Genomic DNA, 20,233 nt, shown 5'->3' with positions numbered 1-20,233 from the left:
TCTTTAGAGAAACACAATTTTCCCTCTTTTTTGCCATTTTCTGGTGGAAAATGAACTTATTTATCACATGTAAATAAAGTCAAGTGTAAATCAGGCCCATATGGATATTTTCTCTCAGCAGATTCTACTTCTACTGAACAATCTGCTGTGAGAAAATATCCATATGGGCCCGATTTTCACCGGACTTTATTTATGTGTGATAAATAAGTTCATATTCCACCAGGAAATGGCTAAAAAGAGTAAAAAAAATGTGTTTCCCAAAAGATTCTATTTTCCCCCTCGGCGAAGCCACGCCCCCTTCTATGATGCCGTCTGTATCTATCTGTGTCTATCTGTTGGACCTTGAAGTAGAGCGATGACATCATCACTTAACACACATAGATCTTGTGATTGTGTCAACAAAACAACTGTGCATTCTCCGGGGTGCATCCCAGAATTATAAACCAATGTCAATGTTTAGCTTTTACAGAGAGAGAGCTGTTTTCAGATCATGTTAGTTTATGTATAAATGACCAGTTCTCCACAAACGGTAGACTTTTATAGCAACGTTTAACATTCAGTCCTGAACTCTATTTGTGAGACTGTGTGGCCTCATCATTTGGTGCCCAACAGAACATTTATTGAGATAACTCTGAATGGATCTTTACAAGCAGGGAGCTGACATCACAGCTCGCCGCTCGACTCGACACACTGATGATGAAGTGCTAAGTGAAATGATCAACACAATAGGGTTCTCACAGCTGAAAAAACCCAGGCTGCAGTAAGGCTCTGTGGAGAAGTGAAGCCTATATAATGTGAGAGGTGTCCATTCAATTCAAGTTTGTTCATCTGAGAGAGACTCTTCAAAAACACTGCCCCGTTTCGGGCACTTTGAGCACTTTTAAAAGGACACAGTTCGCGGTTCGGAGCCACAGAACTCGGGGACAATCCGAGGGCACCTGAAAATATGTTTACCAAAAGCAAACCGAGCAACAGGCCCCCGCGCTTAGGACAACCTTTGCTTTGCATCTATTTAAAAATCTGTGTAGGTGTGTTGGCGGATTTTAAGCCTCATTAACCTTCATGTCCCAGGGCTCCTTACAAACACTGCCCCCGCTGCAGCAGCTGTTTTTACAGTCATTAGCCACTTAGCATTCAAGCATGCTAACAGGCTAACAACACACTTTGCCTCAGTGAACACGCTTTCTAAATAAAAAGTCCCTTTCAAGTCTTTGAGATGTCCAAGTTATTTCCGGAGCAGAAGGCACAAAACACTGGCCCGTTTAAGGGGAGTCAGAAAGTGAATATAAATGACTTGAATTAAGGAAATGTATCTTGTTTTGAGCGGTTTTCACTCATTTAGACACTTTTCCTGATCGGACCAAGTTTACTTTGCTTGTTTGAGGACATTTAAGACCAGTTCTAGGGTTAAATCTCGCTTGAAATAAGAAAGTAAAATTCCCAATGAGATAAGACCAATTTTCTAACCCCATTGGCAAAGAAAATTACTTGAGATAAGGACGAAATGTATCGAAACGAGTCAGAAACATCTCAGAACAAGTGAAATAATCTGGGACAAATGCCCAACAACTTCTTGACTAGTCAAAACAGCTAACATTTGAGTTATTGTGCTCAAATTGAGATGTTTATATTGATCAGGTTAATTACTTTTTGCGGTGAATGTAAACAGACACATTTTAGGAATAAGTCCGTTAGGGGTTGGTTGTCATATTGCTTTATATAGCCACACAAGGGGGCACTGTGATATTGTTATTGAACATAAAGTACACTTCCATTCGCACAAAGAAAAACTGAAATGTGGAAATGATTTGTCTTTTGGCCAATATTCCAACTCCCTGATGTTTTTGTGAGCCTGGAGGGGATTAGATTCACATATTTTACTGGATTGGGTGAATGACTTCAAAACACTGAGGTGAACCCATCATGCATTGGTGAGTGTTTTGTCTTAGAAGTTAGCAATTTGTTTCCTCAAATTCATCTTGACCAAAGACAGCATTAAAGACAGTCGATTTTCCTCATTTTGTTGATTAATAACTATTTAATGCAATTCACCTTATTCCGGAATTGTGCCCGCCCCTTTACTCCTATTAGTTTACATAGGACTGGAGAAGTCAAGAGAAAATCAGTTTCTACATGAATATGAAGCCGTTTTTAGGCCGTGCAGAGAAACAGTGTTGACTTGTTGGTGCAAATGAGCATGGGACATTTTAAACAAATCAGTCTGCTGATTATCAGTTTTTAGCGGCGAACATTTTCCGCTCTTGAATGGACTTCGCGCTCTACCGGAAATATCAGTGCAATGGAAGTGCAGATCCGTAGCAAAAAGAGGCAAAAGTGGGCGGGAGGGAATAAGGTGAATAAGATAGAAAATGGAGGCAAGACCTACTTCAAGCCAAGGGTTTAAAGGAACAGGCCACCATTTTTCCATACAGAGATATGTTCTTACCTGAGCTTAGACGAGTTGATACGTACCTATTTGGTCTTTGTGCCCATGGAAGAGCTTTGTGCATGACTGAGGGCACGCACAAAGACCAGACAGGTACGCATCAACTTGTCTAAGCTCAGGTCAGAACATATCTCAGTATGTAAAAACGGTGGCCTGTTCCTTTAAGCTTTAATGTAATGTATGTGTGGGATTACACCAGTGATTGAGTCTGGTAGACAGCGGGGTAAACCAATCAGGGAAGGCCATTGATGCGGAGTTATTAGCAATTCTACTTTAATATTCGAACAGGATAATGAATCACGAAACTCACCTACTGTCGATGTATTTTTGGTCATTTACCGCCGATTGGAAAAAGTCTCTCGCTCACACACGCTTGTTATTGAGGGAACTTCTGCGAATAAATAACGGATGCCAGCGATGGCGTGGGTCCCAGACTGACATCCCTCTGTATTATTATCATTCTGGTTTGGCCAGGCGACTTGTGGGATGTTTTGTTGATATTGTGAGCACTGGACTCAACAACGGCGGCAAAAAAGTGAGACAACCAGCCAATCCCCTATATCTCCCCTATACGACTACTGTATTCAGCTGGAAAAGGAAGTTGTTTCCAAGGCACAAAAAACTAATGGGTTGTAATTGTTGACATTTCAAAAAACAAGTTGAACCCTCGAACAAAGGGTGGACCATGCACCTGCAGAGCACTCAATTATGTCTAAATTAGCTTTTTCTCTGCAAAACACACTGTTCTGAGGGGAAAAAAAGGTGATGCTAATGCAATTTTACCATTTAAAATTTAAAAACACAGTAAATGATTCATCTTTTTTTTAAAACACCACAATGACAATGCATCACAGTCTGGCATAGACATAACAGCGTTAAACCTATTGTTAAAGAAGACATGCTTAGGACTCAAAAGCAACATGAAATGGGGCCACTTCCAAAGCCCACGTGCCCCCTGCCTTTATAATCACGTGTAATTCCCAAAGCAGTGAAGTGTGAAGAGTCTGCACCTGGTCCAGAGCAAAACACAGATCCACGAGATGCTTCACGCAAACCCTCAGTGACCTACTATACAGAGAGAGGCAGCGGCGGCTCAGGTGGTAGAACGAGCGCCGCCCCGACACCGGAAAGGTTTGTGGTTCACGTCCATTACAATGCACACGAATGGAATCACAAAGAAGAAGCTAACAGGCTAATGGGTAAAGCTAACTGTGGGCTAGCACCACTTAAACAGTATCTACAGCCAAGTTTGAGTGAAAAAAATGATCTCTATTGTGTAATTGGATGAACAATATCCCTCTCTCCCTTTGTCTTTTCTGTCAGTGTAGTATTTATTCTCATGGACAATTAATGAGTAAAAAACCGCAACATGCTACCACACCTGCAGTAGCGCTTATGGCCTCTAGGGGCATGAGTTACTTAGTGCTGCTTTAAGGTCTTGGCCAAACAACCCAAATGTATTCAGCTACTGTACATTGAAGCATGCGGTTTGTATTTGAACATGTTTAACCTCTTAACCCCTGCCTTAACCAAGTGTGTTTTCTCCAGTTTTTAAATGTTACAGCCTATACGCCAGTGTAACGCCTCATTTGAAAGCTAAGGCCTACAAAGCTCATCTAAACAGATCTTATTCCTTGAGTTGTTGGCGCGTTATCATCACTTTAGTGTTTTGAGTTCTTGTATTTTGTCCACTTAGTGCTACCGTAATCCAGTCCTGCTCCTAGCAGTCTCACAGAAAGTTAAACTCCACAGTGTTTCTGCTTGTAACATTTCATATTGGCCCTACAAAAACAAAAGTACTCAAATTATAGCAGTCTTAGCTTCTATTAGACACCAAATTTATGGTTCACACACTAGTAAAGGCAGAATAGTTGCGTTTTCGTCACACATTTTTGTCCTTTTTCCGTCACTTTTCTGTTACTCTTTTGTTGCTTTTTTGTTGTTCTTTTGTCGCTCTTTTCTTGCATTTTCATCCTCGTGTTCATCTCATTTGTGTCGCTATTTTGATGCTTCGTTCAAGAACTGGGTAAAGCCAAACTGGAGAAAACGTGCGTGGTTCAGGCAGGGGTTAAGACGCACAATCCCTAATATGCAACGTCTATATTTATCTAAACATAGCAGATTAAGTAACATTTTAGTTAATCCTCACCACACTAGGTGATCCTGACCATTAGCCTGGCTCTGCAGACGGTCGCCCACTGCTCCTCACGGGTTTCCTCAGTGACATTAATGGTTTGTTCAAATGCAGAGGACAAACATCTCTACCGGGACATTAAAGTCTACAAATGCAAATGAGCCTCAGTCCAGGACAAAGCATCCCCAATGTATAAGTAGCTCATTTTCTTTTTCTAAAACTAGAATATGACACATTAGACACATTTTTTGCTAAAACATAGTCAACACAATTATATTTATGATCCCAGCTTTCTTTAGTTTGACATTTTCTGTGATGTTTACAGTTTCACTTTCTTATTGGACAAAGACGGGAAGTGACATAGATACAGACGGCATCTCGTCATAGAAGAGGGCGTGGCTTCGCCGAGGGGGAAAATAGAATCTTTTGGGAAACACATTTTTTAAAACTCTTTTTAGCCATTTTCTGGTGGAATATGAACTTATTTATCACATAAGTAAAGTCAAGTGTAAATCGGGCCCATATGGATATTTTCTCACAGCACATTGATCAGTAGAAGTGAAAAAACGGCAGTTGTAGCTTGCGCTAGCTAACCGTTAGCATTAGCCCGATGCTAACGTGAAGCATCAGGTTAGCATTCTCAGTTATTTATGTATTTATGGGCTGTTGAACCACTTTGCTCCTCTCCATGTCTTTGTATTTTTATTTAGTAGAAACTTTATTCATAATTCAGCGTTTGTTAAAGTAGTTTTTTAATAATTAAAGGACGTTTAGATTTTTTCAAAATTGTTTTCCCCCTTAACTGTTTTCAAACATGACCATATATGGGTGATTCCAGAGATGCCTTCTGTATCTATGGATACAGGAGAGGAGCAAAGTGGTTCAACAGCCCATAAATAACGGAGAATGCTAACGTGATGCTACATGTTAGCATCGGGCTAATGCTAACGGTTCGCTAGAGCGAGCTACAACTGCCGTTTTTTCACTTCTACTGAACAATCTGCTGTGAGAAAATATCCATATGGGCCCGATTTACACTTGACTTTATTTATGTGATAAATAAGTTCATATTCCTCCAGAAAATGGCTAAAAAGAGTGAACAATTTTGTTTCTCTAAAGATTCTATTTTACCCCTCGGCGAGGCCACGCCCCCTTCTATGACGAGATGCCGTCTGTATCTATAGATAGAGGCAAACCATTTTAAACTGTTGCCGTGCCGACCATGTTATGTCAATGGAAAATGAGTCAAACTGCTATGGAACTTTACTTCTACAATGTCATTTCCTATTAACAGTTTAAAAAATCAAATAAAACCTTTTTTCTGCCCAGCATTTCTTCATTAAATTGCTGCTTCACTGAAATAAAATGATAGTGGTGGGCTTATGTGTAGAAGAAGAGCCTAAAAGCCAGGAATACAGGAAACAACATTACGTAAGATCTGGTTATGTGCTCAGAAAAGTCAATTTTGCTTGATATGTCTCTTTTAAGGTTTGGTTCAGTGCCATCATGTCAAACAATTCCCCGGCTGTGCATGTATAATGGTGATAAACAGACCCAACACATTGTAATGAGCAGGTGAGAGCAGCAGGTAAACAGAGTGTGAAAATTCATTCTCACATGTCCAGCGCCGATCAGGGCTATAATTACTGCCTTCCTCCTCTCTCTCTTCGCTCATCTAAATGCTAATGCGCAATCTAACCTTTGTGCCGCCGCGCGCTAAGCTAACTATCGTCATCTTTCGCAGTTTGCTCTTTAGCGCTGAACTCCGGGCCAATTAACCAAACACTTGAGATCGTCGAGGAGACAACTGTTGTTATGGAAATAATGACTTTTGCAAACAAAGACCGTGAGGTTTTGTCCAGATGAACTTTCACCTGTCGTTTGGGGGCCTCAGATGTGATTCCTGCCGCAACAGTTTCTACAATTAATAAGCTGGGATATTATACAGACTAAAACACTACTGGGAGTTTATATTAGTATTGCAAGTGTGATGATAACGAGTGAGTGAAACCTTCTGTCATTCATACAGGTCAGTATTAATGTGTCTGTGCACTGCAATGTGTGAAGAGCGAAACTGAATATGAGCCGCAACCACTACATTTAAAAAGAAAAATATTTACATATATAAAACGCACTTGTCAATAAACCGCAGGTGTCCACGAGCCATCAACACACTGGAAATACAGAGCGGTGGCCCACAGGTACATTTACTTTTATAAAAGTGTGTAAAGAACTTCAAAGTTACTCATTTGATTATATTATTGTTTAAACCTGCGTTTCGATACATTTCGTCCTTATTTCAGGTCATTTTCTTTGCCAATGGGGTAAGAAAATTGGTCTTATCTCATTGGCAATTTTACTTTCTTTTTTCAAGCGAGATTTACCCTAGAACTGGTCTGAAATGTCCTCAAACAAGCAAAGTGAACTTGGTCCGATTAGGAAAAGTGAGTGAAAACCGCACAAAACAAGATACATTTCCTCCATTCAAGTCATTTTAGCCAATGCTTGATATTTACTTTTTGCAGTGTTCGAAGCCGCTCTGAGTGTGGCAGAGCTTGGGTCCTGGTGAATTGTTCATGACTGATTTTGGATGAATGTAACCCTCACTTTGTCCCTTCATAATATTTCAGAAAGAAAGAATTAAAAAATGTATCGCCCTTATTTCCCACCCTCCAGCTCCGGCACTGGTAGCAGGGGCGTCGGACTGGGGGGGTAAAGGGTACTGTGTACCCAGGGCCCAGAGCAGGGTGGGGGCCCTAAAAAGTGCTGCAAAAAGCGTTCTATATTGTACTTTCTAAGTTTCCTCATAATTGATACTATAAGAATTGAACAACCGGGCTAAAATACAATGGTTGCTAGACAGAATTTTGCACAAACAATAATGATGGATGAATTTAAAAATGTGCCAAATGGTTCAGCCGGCTTCAAATATGGTGCAAGACTAAATGAGGCTGAAGCCCTTGAGCTTTTTTGTTCATGAGACAACATATACTAGTATAATATTTCTTTTTTGCAAAATAGTAATGCCTAAATGCCTACTTTAAAGTCACACATTTGTTATTCCCAGCACAAATATCCTATGTCCCTGGTGCAGTCGTCCTGTTTAATGTGGTCTGCAAATAATCATTATGCATGCAGAATATTCCACCACCAATTTAAATATCTAGATCACTACCGGGATTGAAGGTTATTCAATTTCTGTAACTGAAGCCAATCCAGATGAAATTTCAAGTCAAACATCGAGTACACAACAAACAAAAAACAAACAATGAACTAAATAGGGGGTCCAAAAAGATAGTTTGTACCTAGGGCCCAGAATTTGGTGCTACGCCCCTGACTGGTAGTGAAAGGGTTTGCCACCTGTTATTGTGCCGGTGAGTGGGATACGTCTGAACAAACTGCAGCTCTCCATCTCCTCATGCATTACTTTACGTTTGGATTCGGAGCTGTTCACGTCAGAGTTCTTTCATTAGAAATAGCCACTCATATTAAACGTAGGTGCATTGTCATTGATAACAGTATGTATAAATTACACAGTATAGGCCACAAGGTTCAAAGTGTGTGAATAAAGTAGTGGCTTATAGTCCGGATGTCACAGTTTATGCAATCGGTTTAAAGGGCATGTAAAAGATTTCTCACATAACCTTGCCAGATCTTGCTTTTGTGGAGCTCTATTTCTGTTTGTGCAAAAACAGGTGCGTTCAAGGATACATTAATACTACATTGTTAAACCCCTCGCCCTGTATTTTGAATTCTGTGTCCAAACCGCCCCAGTATCTGTATTCAACGAGAGCCTCATTCACTGTTTTTCTAAAGCAACAAGGCTCCAATTACTGCTGCCACTCACCTCTGCACACACAGAGTAAAAAGAACAGTGCGCTGCAGCCCGGGGCATTCCAAGTCAATTCAGTTCAGTGCTATTAAGCCCCTGTGATTATTTATGGACTCATTTACAATGCGCCCGGCTCGAGAAGAAGGGAATCCCTACTGGAGGTTCGCAAATGAAGACCAGTGGGTTTTCGGACTGTTTGGATCCTGGAGGTGAGTTGAGTCGATGTGAAGTTTGCGGGGCTCAGAGGGCGACCTTGTCCGTGGCCTTTGGTGCTGGTGAGCGTGAGGCCCTTTAGGCTCACAGTCACATTTATTCATCCAGCGCGTGAATCCTTTTGTTTAATCAGTTCCCGCTGCACCTGAAACGCAGCGGGCAAGGTCAGGAGTATTCTCTGTATTTAATGTTGTCTTGCGGCAAAACACATTGTCCGAGAATTACGCAAAGATGACGATTTACACAGGCTTTGAAGACAACGTTTTGGACGCCACAGACACATGATCTTTCTAGTAATGAATGCAATACGTATGTCTCGAAAATATATACTCCGACAACTTAAAATGGCCTTGTCGTGCATATGGAATGCGATAGATCTTTTATTACTAGAAAATATGTCTCTGTTAGAATTAAATAATAGTAATAGCTGGTGAAAATCTTGACTGGATCCTCCTGCTGGCTTTTTTTTAAGGCAAGACACTGCAGGTGAATAGGGAAAACATGTATATTTACAGATATCAATTTGAAACTGTTGCTGTCGATCACTGGCATAAATGTGAGAAAAAAATACAAGTTTTCTGTCATTTTATCTTTTCATATAAGAACATGGTGACGAAGGCGACGAAATCTGAATATTGGATAGAGCTACATTCAAATTTATGGTTTCATTTTATTGATGAATGAGTTGCCAAGTCTTTCTCAGAGGGGATTTTGGATTTCTTGTTTAGTTTTAAAATAAGCTGTTTTTTAGTGGAAAAAATTGTAGAAATTTAATTTTCGCCTTATTTTTTGACATTCAAAACTCAATAAATGGGGCTTAAGGGATTTAATGATTAAAAATCCCTCTGAAAAAATCTTCCAAATATTGTTCAGTCCAAGGCTGGAAAATTTTTAAGTCTTTAGGTCCGACTGACGTGGACATAGTGTCGCCACAATGACAGAAACATGTGTTTTGAGAAAAAGTCCCTTGAAATTGCATTGTCCCATATAAGTCTATGGGGGAACATTGAATCAGCGCAATATTTAAACATGTTATTGTGAAGATTAGTCATATTTTCTGTTTCCGGGTGAAAGCTTGTATGTTCAGAGACCAATTTGGCCGAAAACCTGAAATCTGAAAAAAATTGAGTTTTGCCTGTAGTGTCTTCCAGGTTGGGATCAATGGCCGCTGGTTGCTCTGCTTCCTGACCGTGACGCTAGGGGCCGACAGTGCCCGCCATTGTAGGATCTCCATAGGGGCGGCAAAACAAGCTAGTTTTCCTTTAGAAAGCATGCACTTTGCTGACGTTAAAACAACTTTGAAGCCTGGCTTCTAATTTTGTTTTACTTTCTACAGCTAGTAGAGTGTGGAGGACAGTTTTGGGGTTTGAAAAATGAACAATTCACTTCTTGCCTGGAGGCGATACGCGTGGAAGAAACCAGCATTATGTTTAAAAAATAATAATACTTAAAGGCTTTTTTAATGTAAATAGAGAATTATGGTGTGAGAGGAGTGCCTTGGTTTTGGTGCACCTTCCCCATAAACTAATTTTGTCATTGACTTCCAGAGCACTGACACCGTAGAAGAAGAAACAGCTAAATTTAACAGCTTTGTCCAAGGATTAAAACTGTGTGAATGTCGTGAGATACTTCTCCAGGTTTGACAACGTTAAAACATGGTTTAAACCTCAAGGAAGTCAATTTAGCACTTTAACTTGTTGTAACATGTCAATATATAAAAAGCCAGCAGAGAGCGAAACTGTGTCCCTTTTTGGCTGTGAGGAAAAGGAACTGAGGCTCAAAATGAAAGAAGAAGGACAGTTTAGTCCCAAACAGGATCAGCACAAGTTCAACAACTCAGAGGAGCTGCTTGGATCTCTCTGCGTGGCGTTTACCATGCACACATGAAACAACGCCACTCCATTTATGTTTTTCATGTGGATACGACATGATTTAGGCCCTGTAAAGTATCCATATAAACTGTGTATTATCTTCCCTTCTTTGAAGATTTCATACTGGATTCAACTCCTGGACCAGGTTGCACATTCTCCCTGTGTCTACATACTTTCTAGTTGCTTTCAAAAAATAGGGATGATGCTGATTTAAGGATCACTCTCTCTGAGCAGATGACGATAAAGTACATAAAGTACCTTCATAATTATTCATGATTCATAATTCTCACATAAGCTTCAGCAGCTGCATCTGCCCCTCTAATATTTCACACTAGCTAACACATTAAACTGCTGTTCACAAAAATATAAAATGAAGGAAGCCCTCTCTCCGTGCATGCCGTGTTCCACATCATATTGTGCCGTTACTCATGGAGTGCCAGAGGTCCATACTTTTACTTTGTTTCTCAAATGCTTACCACAAACAGGTCTACAGCAGGACTCAACCAGCACAAGATCAATACTAATCCAGAATGCATACTCATCATATAGGCCTGGTCTCTGTCTATTCTAACTACATTCCCATTGAAAAACACACCACCACATGAAACAACTTTCATTTAGATAGACTTTATGAATGGTCAGGTAAAGAATCAATATCGGCCTTCTCATTACAGCTAAATGAAGGATAGCTGTCCAGGCTACACATGACCGCTAAACGAATTAAGTCAAGATGGAAATATGCAGAGAGACAAGGCTGCGATCAGAGCATGACACATGGACGAGATGAGCAGCCTTTACTGTAAACATCAGCGCTGAACAGGCTCAAGCTTTTCCCACAAATAAATCCACAATGGCGAGTTTTCATCTAGGGCAGGTTGATGTTTACAGACGGGACAAGACGCAACTTTGTGGAGAATTAAAAGCCATGAAACGAATAAGCATCTTTAGCTTTGATTTATACATAGATACAGACGGCAATGAGTAATAGAAGGGGGCGTGGCTTCGCCCAGGGGGGAAATAGAATCATCTGGGAAATACAGTTTTTCACACTATTTAGCCATTTTCTAGTGAAATATTAACTTTTTTATCACATAAAAATAAAGTCAAGTCTACATCGGGTCCACATGGATGTTCATTCACAGCAGATTGGTCAGTAGAAGCGAAAAAATGGCAGTCGTAGCTAGGGCTAGGTAGCCGATAGCATTAGCACGCATGTTAGCATTCTCTGTTATTTATGTACTAGCTGAGACCCGGTCTTCGGCCGGGCCTCGCTAGTCTCCACATTTGATATTCTGAGATTATGAGTGATTACAAAGAAATGTCCAACCCGTCACACAGTTCAGCTGTAGACCAGTGGTTCCCAACCCAGTCCAAAAACTATGGCCACTACAAATGTTTAAAATAATGAATGCTCAAAATAATTTCAAACAATCTGCAATTGGAGTGTGTGATGCACCCGTACTCCTTTCTTATAAACTACATGGACAATATTTTCGCTAACCTCAGGGAATTGAATTCAAGAGACAGTGGAATAATTATGGATAAATATTAGGGGTTCAGCTCTAACGGTTTGGTTCACGGTGCAGGACCCGTGGTTTGGTGCATCACGGTAGTGTACAATAAAAAAATAAATAAGTAGGTTTGGAACTGAAATAGCCTAATGATCGTTGTTAGACAGTATTTATAACCTTACAATAAAATTGGCAATGCGTTCAAAGCTGCTTTAGAATAAAATGTACCTCTGGGCTCACAATACGTGAAAGCAAAATAGAAAACAAATGTTACAGCAGCAAAGGAAAAAAAAAAGAAAAAACCTACGCAGTGCAGGCCAGGCGCTCGTTAAGTGGTAGTTTTTCATTTTCGCTTTTACGCACACGGAGGATAAATCAGTCAGAGCAGCGCGTGTGATTAGAGGCTCGTGTTTGAGCAGGTTTTGGGCAATGTTTTGCGCATATTTTTTTTCGGAGACAATTTGGAGACGGAATACGGCCCATGCGCGCGCGCACACACACACACGCACACACCGCCCTGTGTGGATGCGTGCACACGCACGGCAGTCAGATCTCGTGCACTCACGTTTTTGTGACGGCGGGTTGTCCTCGGACAGCATCACCGCGGTCCATATGGACCCGTGGCCAATGCCCGCGGCCGGTGGGACCGTCACGTGGGGGCCGGCCGCGGATGTAATAGTCTTATAGCGCTTTTCCAGACGCTCAAAGTAGCTGAACAATTTGATGCATTATTCATTCACCCCATACTCGGTGATGATAAGCGAGGCAACCAGTCTGCGCACATCAGCCCCCACCACCAACCACGCACACACTCACTACTGTCGACAGGCTTCCTGGTGTTCCCAAACGGTCTCCCATCCCAGTCCTAACCAGGCCCGTCCCTGCTTAGCTTCAAAGTCGGTATGGGAAATAAACATGGCGGCGCCCAGGCGGCGGCCATTGAGATAGCGTTTTCTATAATAGATTTATGGGCTGTTGAACCACTTTGCTCCTCTCCATGTCTTTATTTCTTATTTAGTAGAAAACTATATTCATAATTCAGCGTTTGTTAAAGTAGAATAATTAGAGAAAGTTCAGATTTTACTCAAAATATTTTCCCTCTTATCTGTATCTTAACATAACCATATATGGGCGAATCCAGAGATGCTGTCTGTATCTACAGGAAATGTCTAAGTGACAAAATAATAATAATGGCTTGCACTTGTATTTCACTTTACAAACCGGTGTTACCAAGTTTCTCAAAGCACTACACTGGAGTCAATTCATTCAGCCACAGCTGCCCTGGGGTAGACTGATGCTGGTAGTCTGTGCCATTGGCCCCTCCGTCCGACCACCATCAACACTCACTATCATTCTGGCCTATTATACATGTTTTAGTGGTAGGGGAAGCCGGAGTACCCGAAGGAAACCTACGCAGACACGGGAAGAAACATGTCACACAGAAAGGCCAATGCAACCGGGAATTGAACCCAGGACCTTCTAGCAGTGAAGCACAAGCACGAACAGCTGTGCCACCGTGCCGCATTTAACACAATTATTACTGAGATGAACCTTTCACACAAGGATTGTACTCACAAATATCACAAAAGACACAAAACTGAGCCATAAAATAAAAACAAAACATCACTTTACTCCTCACAAATGCAAGATTGTCTCGTTTCTGCAACCTCACTGCTAAGTAAACACATCCAGACCATAGGTTTGGGAAAAGCGGTGAACCAAGTCCAAACCCACACAAACGGTGCTTTGTATAGGGCTGTCATTAAAATGCACCGGGGGTAATCAGGTCAGGCTACACTACAGAGGTTTTGGTTTTGTTTTGTCATCGTGCAAAACTCATTGGTCGTTTTCTCCAAATGAAACAGCCGTACAAAACTAAAGAAGTAGAATAGTGGCTGCATGAAAATAAAAAATAAATTGTATTGTGAAATGTCAATTTTAATGGGAAATTTGAAATATAAAAAACAAAAGATGACTGAAAACCCCAATTTACATTCAGATCATGACATCCAAATCACTGGGAATTTGGAACAAGGATGTTTTTTCTAACCTTATCTCATTTCAAGTGTTTTGTCTTATATAAGGAATTGAAGTTCATTTAAGCGACCTGTCATGATGTGAGGTGGAACGAGGAAAATAAAACCCAAAATGCAGGACTGCAACAAAACTGGTGATGTTTAATGAACGATGAAAACCCAAAATGACAACATCCAGAGACAAAACTAAAACAGACCGGGGCTGATGTAGACAATGACGCGGCAAAAGGACAAGGGAAACACAGGGGTGTAAATACAAGAGGAAACGGGGCACAGGTGAAACACATCAGGGCGGGGCAGGCAGGCAACGAGGGAAGTAAAGCAAAATCACAAGGACAGAACACATGTCAAAATAAAACACAGGACTAGACCAAACACAAGAAAAACAGATGAACAAAAGACGAATCATGACACGACCTATTGCTTGTTCCATTGAGGATCTTATTTCAAGACAAACCTGCTCATTATCAGCATCAAATGTCTTAATTCAAGCACTTTTCAAGCCATTGTGCTCAGATAAGATGGCATTGTTTCATTAGTAAAGCTTTTTATGAAACATTTCTGTGACTCGGAATGGAAACGGTCGCCTCTGGTGCATCACTGATCGGGTTTCTGTCCTTCCTGCTCTTATACATAAAACATATAATGATCTGCAATGTGTCTGTAATTAGGCTAGGTTACGCTATAAATTCCACCTGGAGAATTAACCTCGGAGTCAATCGGCAAATGTTTTATTAAAGTAATCAAAAGCAGTATCATAACGCTGAAGGGCACTGCTAATGAAAACCTTGGATTATAATGGGATTTTTTGTAATGGAGTTGGCCTCACTGTGTACATTTAGGCCTCGATGTCTATACGGTCTTCGGTGGCGTTGAGATAAAGTGCTGTTTTTGTGGTCGACCCGTGTTTTCAGAAGAAAGGAAATGGGAACAGTCGCAGAAAACTGAAGCAGCCGCGATGTTGTAATCGAAAAGGTTCACCAGAAACATCTCCACTGGATTGTTTCGAATTGAAAACATTTGGCTCAATCTCAGTTCTCTTTGCTACCCCTTCCCCTTAGCCCTCGCCCTTCCCTTACACGTTAAAGCAGAAAAGAGCCCTCAATTTGTCTCCATTTACAACAAAGAAAGATGTGAGATGATTGGAAACACTTTATTATAACTACACCTTATTTAGCCTTAATAAATGAGGAATTAACACTTATATCATGAGCAAATCCTTGACTACACTACAAAAAGTAAATATCAAGCATTGGCTTAAATGACTTGAACTGAGGAAATATATCTCGTTTTGAGGGGTTTTCACTCATTTAGACCTTTTTCCTGATCTGACCAAGATTATTTTGCTAGTTTGAGGAGATTTCAGGCAGGTTCTAAGGTAAATCTCGCTTGAAATAAGAAAGTAAAACTGCCAATGGGACAAGACCATTTTTCTTACGCCATTGGCAGAGAAACGTACTTGAAATAACGGTGAAATGTATTGAAACGAGTTAGAAACATCTCAGAACAAGTGAAATAATCTAGGTCAAATGCCCAACTAAATGTTAACTAGTCAAAAGAACTAGAATTTGAATTATTATGCTCAAATTGAGACATCTAAACTAATCTAGTAAATGACTTTTTACAGAGTAACATTTAATAACCACTTAACAATGAATAAGTGAAGTATGTGAAGAACCATTCATCAGGGTTAGGCACTGTAGTAATTATTCAGTGTTTGTCACACTTAAAGGACCAGGCCACCGTTTTCCCACACTGAGATATGTTCTTACCTGAGTTTAGACGAGTTGATGCGGACCTGTCTGGTCTTTGTGCGTGCCCTCAGTCATGCAAAACAACCAAAGATGTTGTTAGCATTTGGTCTCTCCCAGTATATTCCTATGTCTCCAAATGGGGGTGAAGTTAAAAGCGACCAAGCTCTTCCACGGGCACACACAAAGACCAGACAGGTACGTATCGACTCGTCTAAACTCAGGTAAGAACATATCTCAGTATGGAAGAACTGTGTGCCCTCAATCATGCGAAAAGACTAAAGATGTTGCTAACATTTGGCCTCTCCCAGTATATTCCTGTGGCTCCAAATGGCGGTGAAGTTGGAAGTGACAAAGCTCTTCCACAGGCACAAAGACCGGACAGGTACGTATCAACTCGTCTAAGCTCAGGTAAGAACATATCACAGTATGAAAAACGGTGGCCTGTTCCTTTAACTAATGATTTGTTCATTGTTAATTCATCATTTATTAGGTCTACATAAAGTAGTTATTATAAAGCGTTACCAAAGTGCTCATTGATGATGTTTGTGAAATGGTTCCATGGTTCGTCACCTCTACTTGGCGGTGTATCTCTTCCCCTATGCCTCGCTGGGGGAACAGAATCGTGACACCCTTTTGTCTCTTGTGAACGCGTGAAGGTGAAAGGCTAATGGGGAGAATTGAGCCCAAGCGGCGCCATGTGTATGCCTCGCCACAAATGGCTCTGAAGATATTATCGACCAAGAAGAGCCAACTCCTTATAGCAGCAAACAAAAAACCTCTTTTCAGGCACATATTATTCATTCTCCACATCATCAGTCTGTCCATGGCAAACCGAGAGAGTAAGAGCTGACAATAAGGGCACTTGATAGGACTGTATAGACTTTTTGCTGCATGACCTGCTGCATAACAGACGCTCCAAACAGTTGCCTTTACCTCAGATATACTCAATTACTTCCACCAAATACCAAAAAACTGGGTAACGCTTTCGGATAAGATGAGGTAAGATAAGATAGCCTTTATTGATCTCACAATGTAGAAATGTACTATATATTATGTGTGCTCATTAATTATTATGCTTGTAACGTCTTAACACGCTGCTTATTAGGCTTGTATCTGCTACCATACTAATAGGCAATTAATAACACGCTTATTCATCGCCAACCCTTAACCTAACCCTGACCACAACCCTAAAATCATGGGCGGACTGGCCATATGTCTATTCTGGAAGTGCACAGAAGGGCCACTGGCTCTGTGGTCACCGGTCTGGCCTCTCACTTTTCTCCTTAACCTCTTACCTTAACCGAGCTTTACTCAAATCTAAAAGCTTCAAAGAAAAGCATCAAAATAGCCACAAAAACGAGGATGAAAACGGAATAAAAATGTGCCAGAAAAGCTACAAAAAACTGTGGCGAAGAGCTATGAAAATAGATAAGAAAACCAACAAAAACTGAACAAAAATGTGACAAAAAACGACAAAACAATAAAAACAGCGACGAAAAAGCAATAAAAACATGACAAAAATGGGGCAACAATGTCACAAAAAGTTACAATCACCTTTGTAGATACACTGTTGCTCTCCAGTTTAGAAGCTTTTAGATTTGGGTAAAGCCAAATTGGAGAAAATGCGCTCGGAAAAAGGTTAAAACATGTCTTTGTGGAAGCGTTGCATTTGCGCTAATTTGGGTCAGGCTGGTCAGAGTCCAGGACCGTCTTTTAGTCCCAGTCCGCCCCTGCCTAAAATGATTACTAATGCTTATTAATACTTAATGAGCTCACCTTAATCTAAATCAATACCAAAAAATGCAATTATTAAGGTGATATTACACTAAAATATCTCTTATCTGTGGAACTACAACCCTGGATTAGACACAAGCACGTTCTGAAATGCATGACATTATTTTACACTCAAAATTGACAAACCTATTGCCGCACAACATTTTAATCTCTTTTTAAATAAAGTTAAGCCACAGACAAACTCAATCCCTGCGTCCTCGCTCCTCTTACAACACATTCTCCGGAGTGTCCTGCAAATCACACAGAGAGCTCCATAATCTGATCTGAGAGCGGCCCCGCAGCCCTGTCCCTCTGACATGTCCCACACAGGAGGACACTAAAGGACACTGTATGTTTCCTTAAGGACGCAATGAAACCGAGGAAATCGTGTTATGGAGGGTGCATGGGAGACTCCGCCGTGACACTGAGGCGGAGGAGCGTAGCGAAAGAACGTAGCAGAAGGAAAGGAAAATTGCTCATTAAAACAGAAACACCATTAAACAGCAAAAAGGAACAATTTCCACGACACGGTTAGTTTATTCGTTTCGATTTCACGAGGGAAAACTTGTTCCGTGCGTGCTCTCGTTTACAAAAGAGCTCAGCTGCGCACGTCAAAAACAAAAACAATGACTCTACAGGCAGACGTGTCAACAGTGGAGTTAGATCGTCGAGTATTTGCAAATATAAACCTCGGAAGTTCGGGCATATCAATGTCGCCCCCTAAAGACACCAGGGAAACAACACGAGCTTTACGCGCGCAAAACGCTCAATAAGACAAATCAAATGTTGCCAATTCGCAGAGCAGATGAGCACGTTGTCAACTCAGTGTCATCAGACTGGAGTGAGTGTTGAGTTCGTTATGTTTGAACCAAATTAAAAACAATTACGCGTAAGGCAGGCGATGTTTTGGTAAGTTTGAAGCGCAGGTGCACGTTGTTTCCAAAATCTTTACGCGCGGAGAATAGGCTGCTTTTGTGGATTCCTCCGGTCTGTCTAATGAAGAGGCAACAGTGGCAGCGGAGACGGGGAGAGTTTGAGCCAGTATAGTCCCCTGAAAGCCGCTCGTTTCGCAGCCTCCACACAGGACATGCATACCAAACAGAAGGTGTGAGAGAAAGAGAGAGAGAGAGAGAGCGAGACAGTTCAGAGAAATGTGAAATGTAACAAAAACTGACACTTCTTTTCATACATATACAGCCTCATACAGTGGCTGCCGATTTGATCAACAATATAGTCGTGCAAGAGCAACATTCAGCATTTGCAAAGCCTTGAAGATAAAGCGTAAAAACAAAGAAGCAACAACTCTACTGACTGTTTCATTCATTTACACATATCGGCCGCGTCTCCACTTATTTTACTCATAAACCATTGACCATTGGTCCCGTTTGATTCAAATGAACAACAAGTTCACTCGAGCAACAAGTGAACAAGTGCCAAATCATCCGCGCGTCAGAACTTTAAACACAAAGTGCAAAATAAAAACGCATCGGGCCAAACATTGATATTGTTTGACCTGCGTTGATGCAGAATCAGTTATATGAAAACGGAAACTTTGCTCTTCACGTGCAGTTACCAACACACATAAATAAAATGCGCACGAGCCTAAATGCACCCGCAAACCAATCGAGCCAGTGAGAAGCAGCGTGTTTTATGTGATGTTTCGACACGTTTTGCTGGAGTGATGCTGAACTCAAACATACAACTCAGGACGAGCGAAACTCCGCCGCGCGTAATGGAGCTGTGGCACTTGGAGAACACGCTCGTGAGGCGGGCAAATACAAGGCATGTGTGTTACATGTGTGGATTAAGAACACGTAGGTACAGGTTGGATGCAGCTTTCTTAAGGCTCCAAAGCGCCCGTCTGCGAATTTAACAAGTGACTCCGTGATTCCTGGACTGTGGCGCAATGTTGACGTTTGACACTTTCCCATCGCAGTTTTATTTATTTGAAACCGACTCCATATTCCACTGAGCCCAAAAGTTATTTACCTCTAAACTTCGTTATTCTCTCAGCTGTAGGTCTGCGCTTACAACTGAGAAACAACACATTGTGGAACAGCGAGGGTAAAGCGTTTACCTGGAAAGAACTGTCCGTGCGTAAATCCCAATAGAGCAAAGCAGGTAAAAGCCGTAGTCAAAGCGCCAGAATAACTCCACGTGTCCATGATGTGGGTCAGTGGCGTCCCGTTCAAACGTCAGTGACAGACATACTCCAGCGTGGGTCCAACAAAGTACTGATCCACGGTCCGGGTTCTCTATCCAAGAGGAGCGCGTAAAATCCTCGCATTTGTGGGGGGAAAATACTGAGTCAAAGGGGTTTAAAAGAAGTTGGAGAGAGTCCTGCGCTGCGCGTCGGAGCGCGCGGTGTGTCTGGAGTGTGTGCCGCTCAGATGCGCTCTGGCAGACTGATCGGACATACCAGAGCAGAGCTGAGCGGAGCAAAGCACGCGCCGGGCGCACGCGTAAAGACGCCGCAGTTACGCGTGTCAGGACTTCCGGGAAAGGGCTTCAAACAATAAAGGCAGCCCGAGGATGAATAAGCGTCCACTATGACCTGACATAACAATAAAAGTCACATAACTGCGCACGGTTTATTGTGATGATATTTTCATTTACACATGCGTTTTATTTATTGACAGTATTTTTGGCGGACACGGTTTTCG

The 20,233-nt window shown here is 41.4% G+C and overlaps 1 protein-coding gene across 7 annotated transcripts in view; it reads right to left on the bottom strand.

Annotated features, from left to right (window-relative positions):
• Positions 1 to 20,006, bottom strand: part of ptprt (protein tyrosine phosphatase receptor type T) — a 339,518-nt gene extending 319,512 nt beyond the window's left edge. For 5 of the 7 annotated variants that reach the window (XM_079579213.1, XM_079579209.1, XM_079579207.1 and 2 more), the window contains exon 1: positions 19,648 to 20,005. In XM_079579213.1, coding sequence (XP_079435339.1) covers positions 19,648 to 19,735 — 88 coding nt within the window. In that variant the 5' untranslated portion in view covers positions 19,736 to 20,005. Of the gene's footprint in view, positions 1 to 19,647 lie in introns of all 7 variants that reach the window. The other 2 variants (XM_079579208.1, XM_079579212.1) reach the window with 2 other exon arrangements.
• Between the last annotated feature and the right edge of the window lie 227 nt (positions 20,007 to 20,233).

The sequence above is a fragment of the Gobius niger genome, assembly GCF_951799975.1.
Source record: "Gobius niger genome assembly, chromosome: 20".
NCBI lineage: Eukaryota > Metazoa > Chordata > Actinopteri > Gobiiformes > Gobiidae > Gobius > Gobius niger.
The sequence above is the reverse complement of the archived record's forward strand: the minus strand, read 5'-3'. Positions and strand labels throughout refer to the sequence as shown.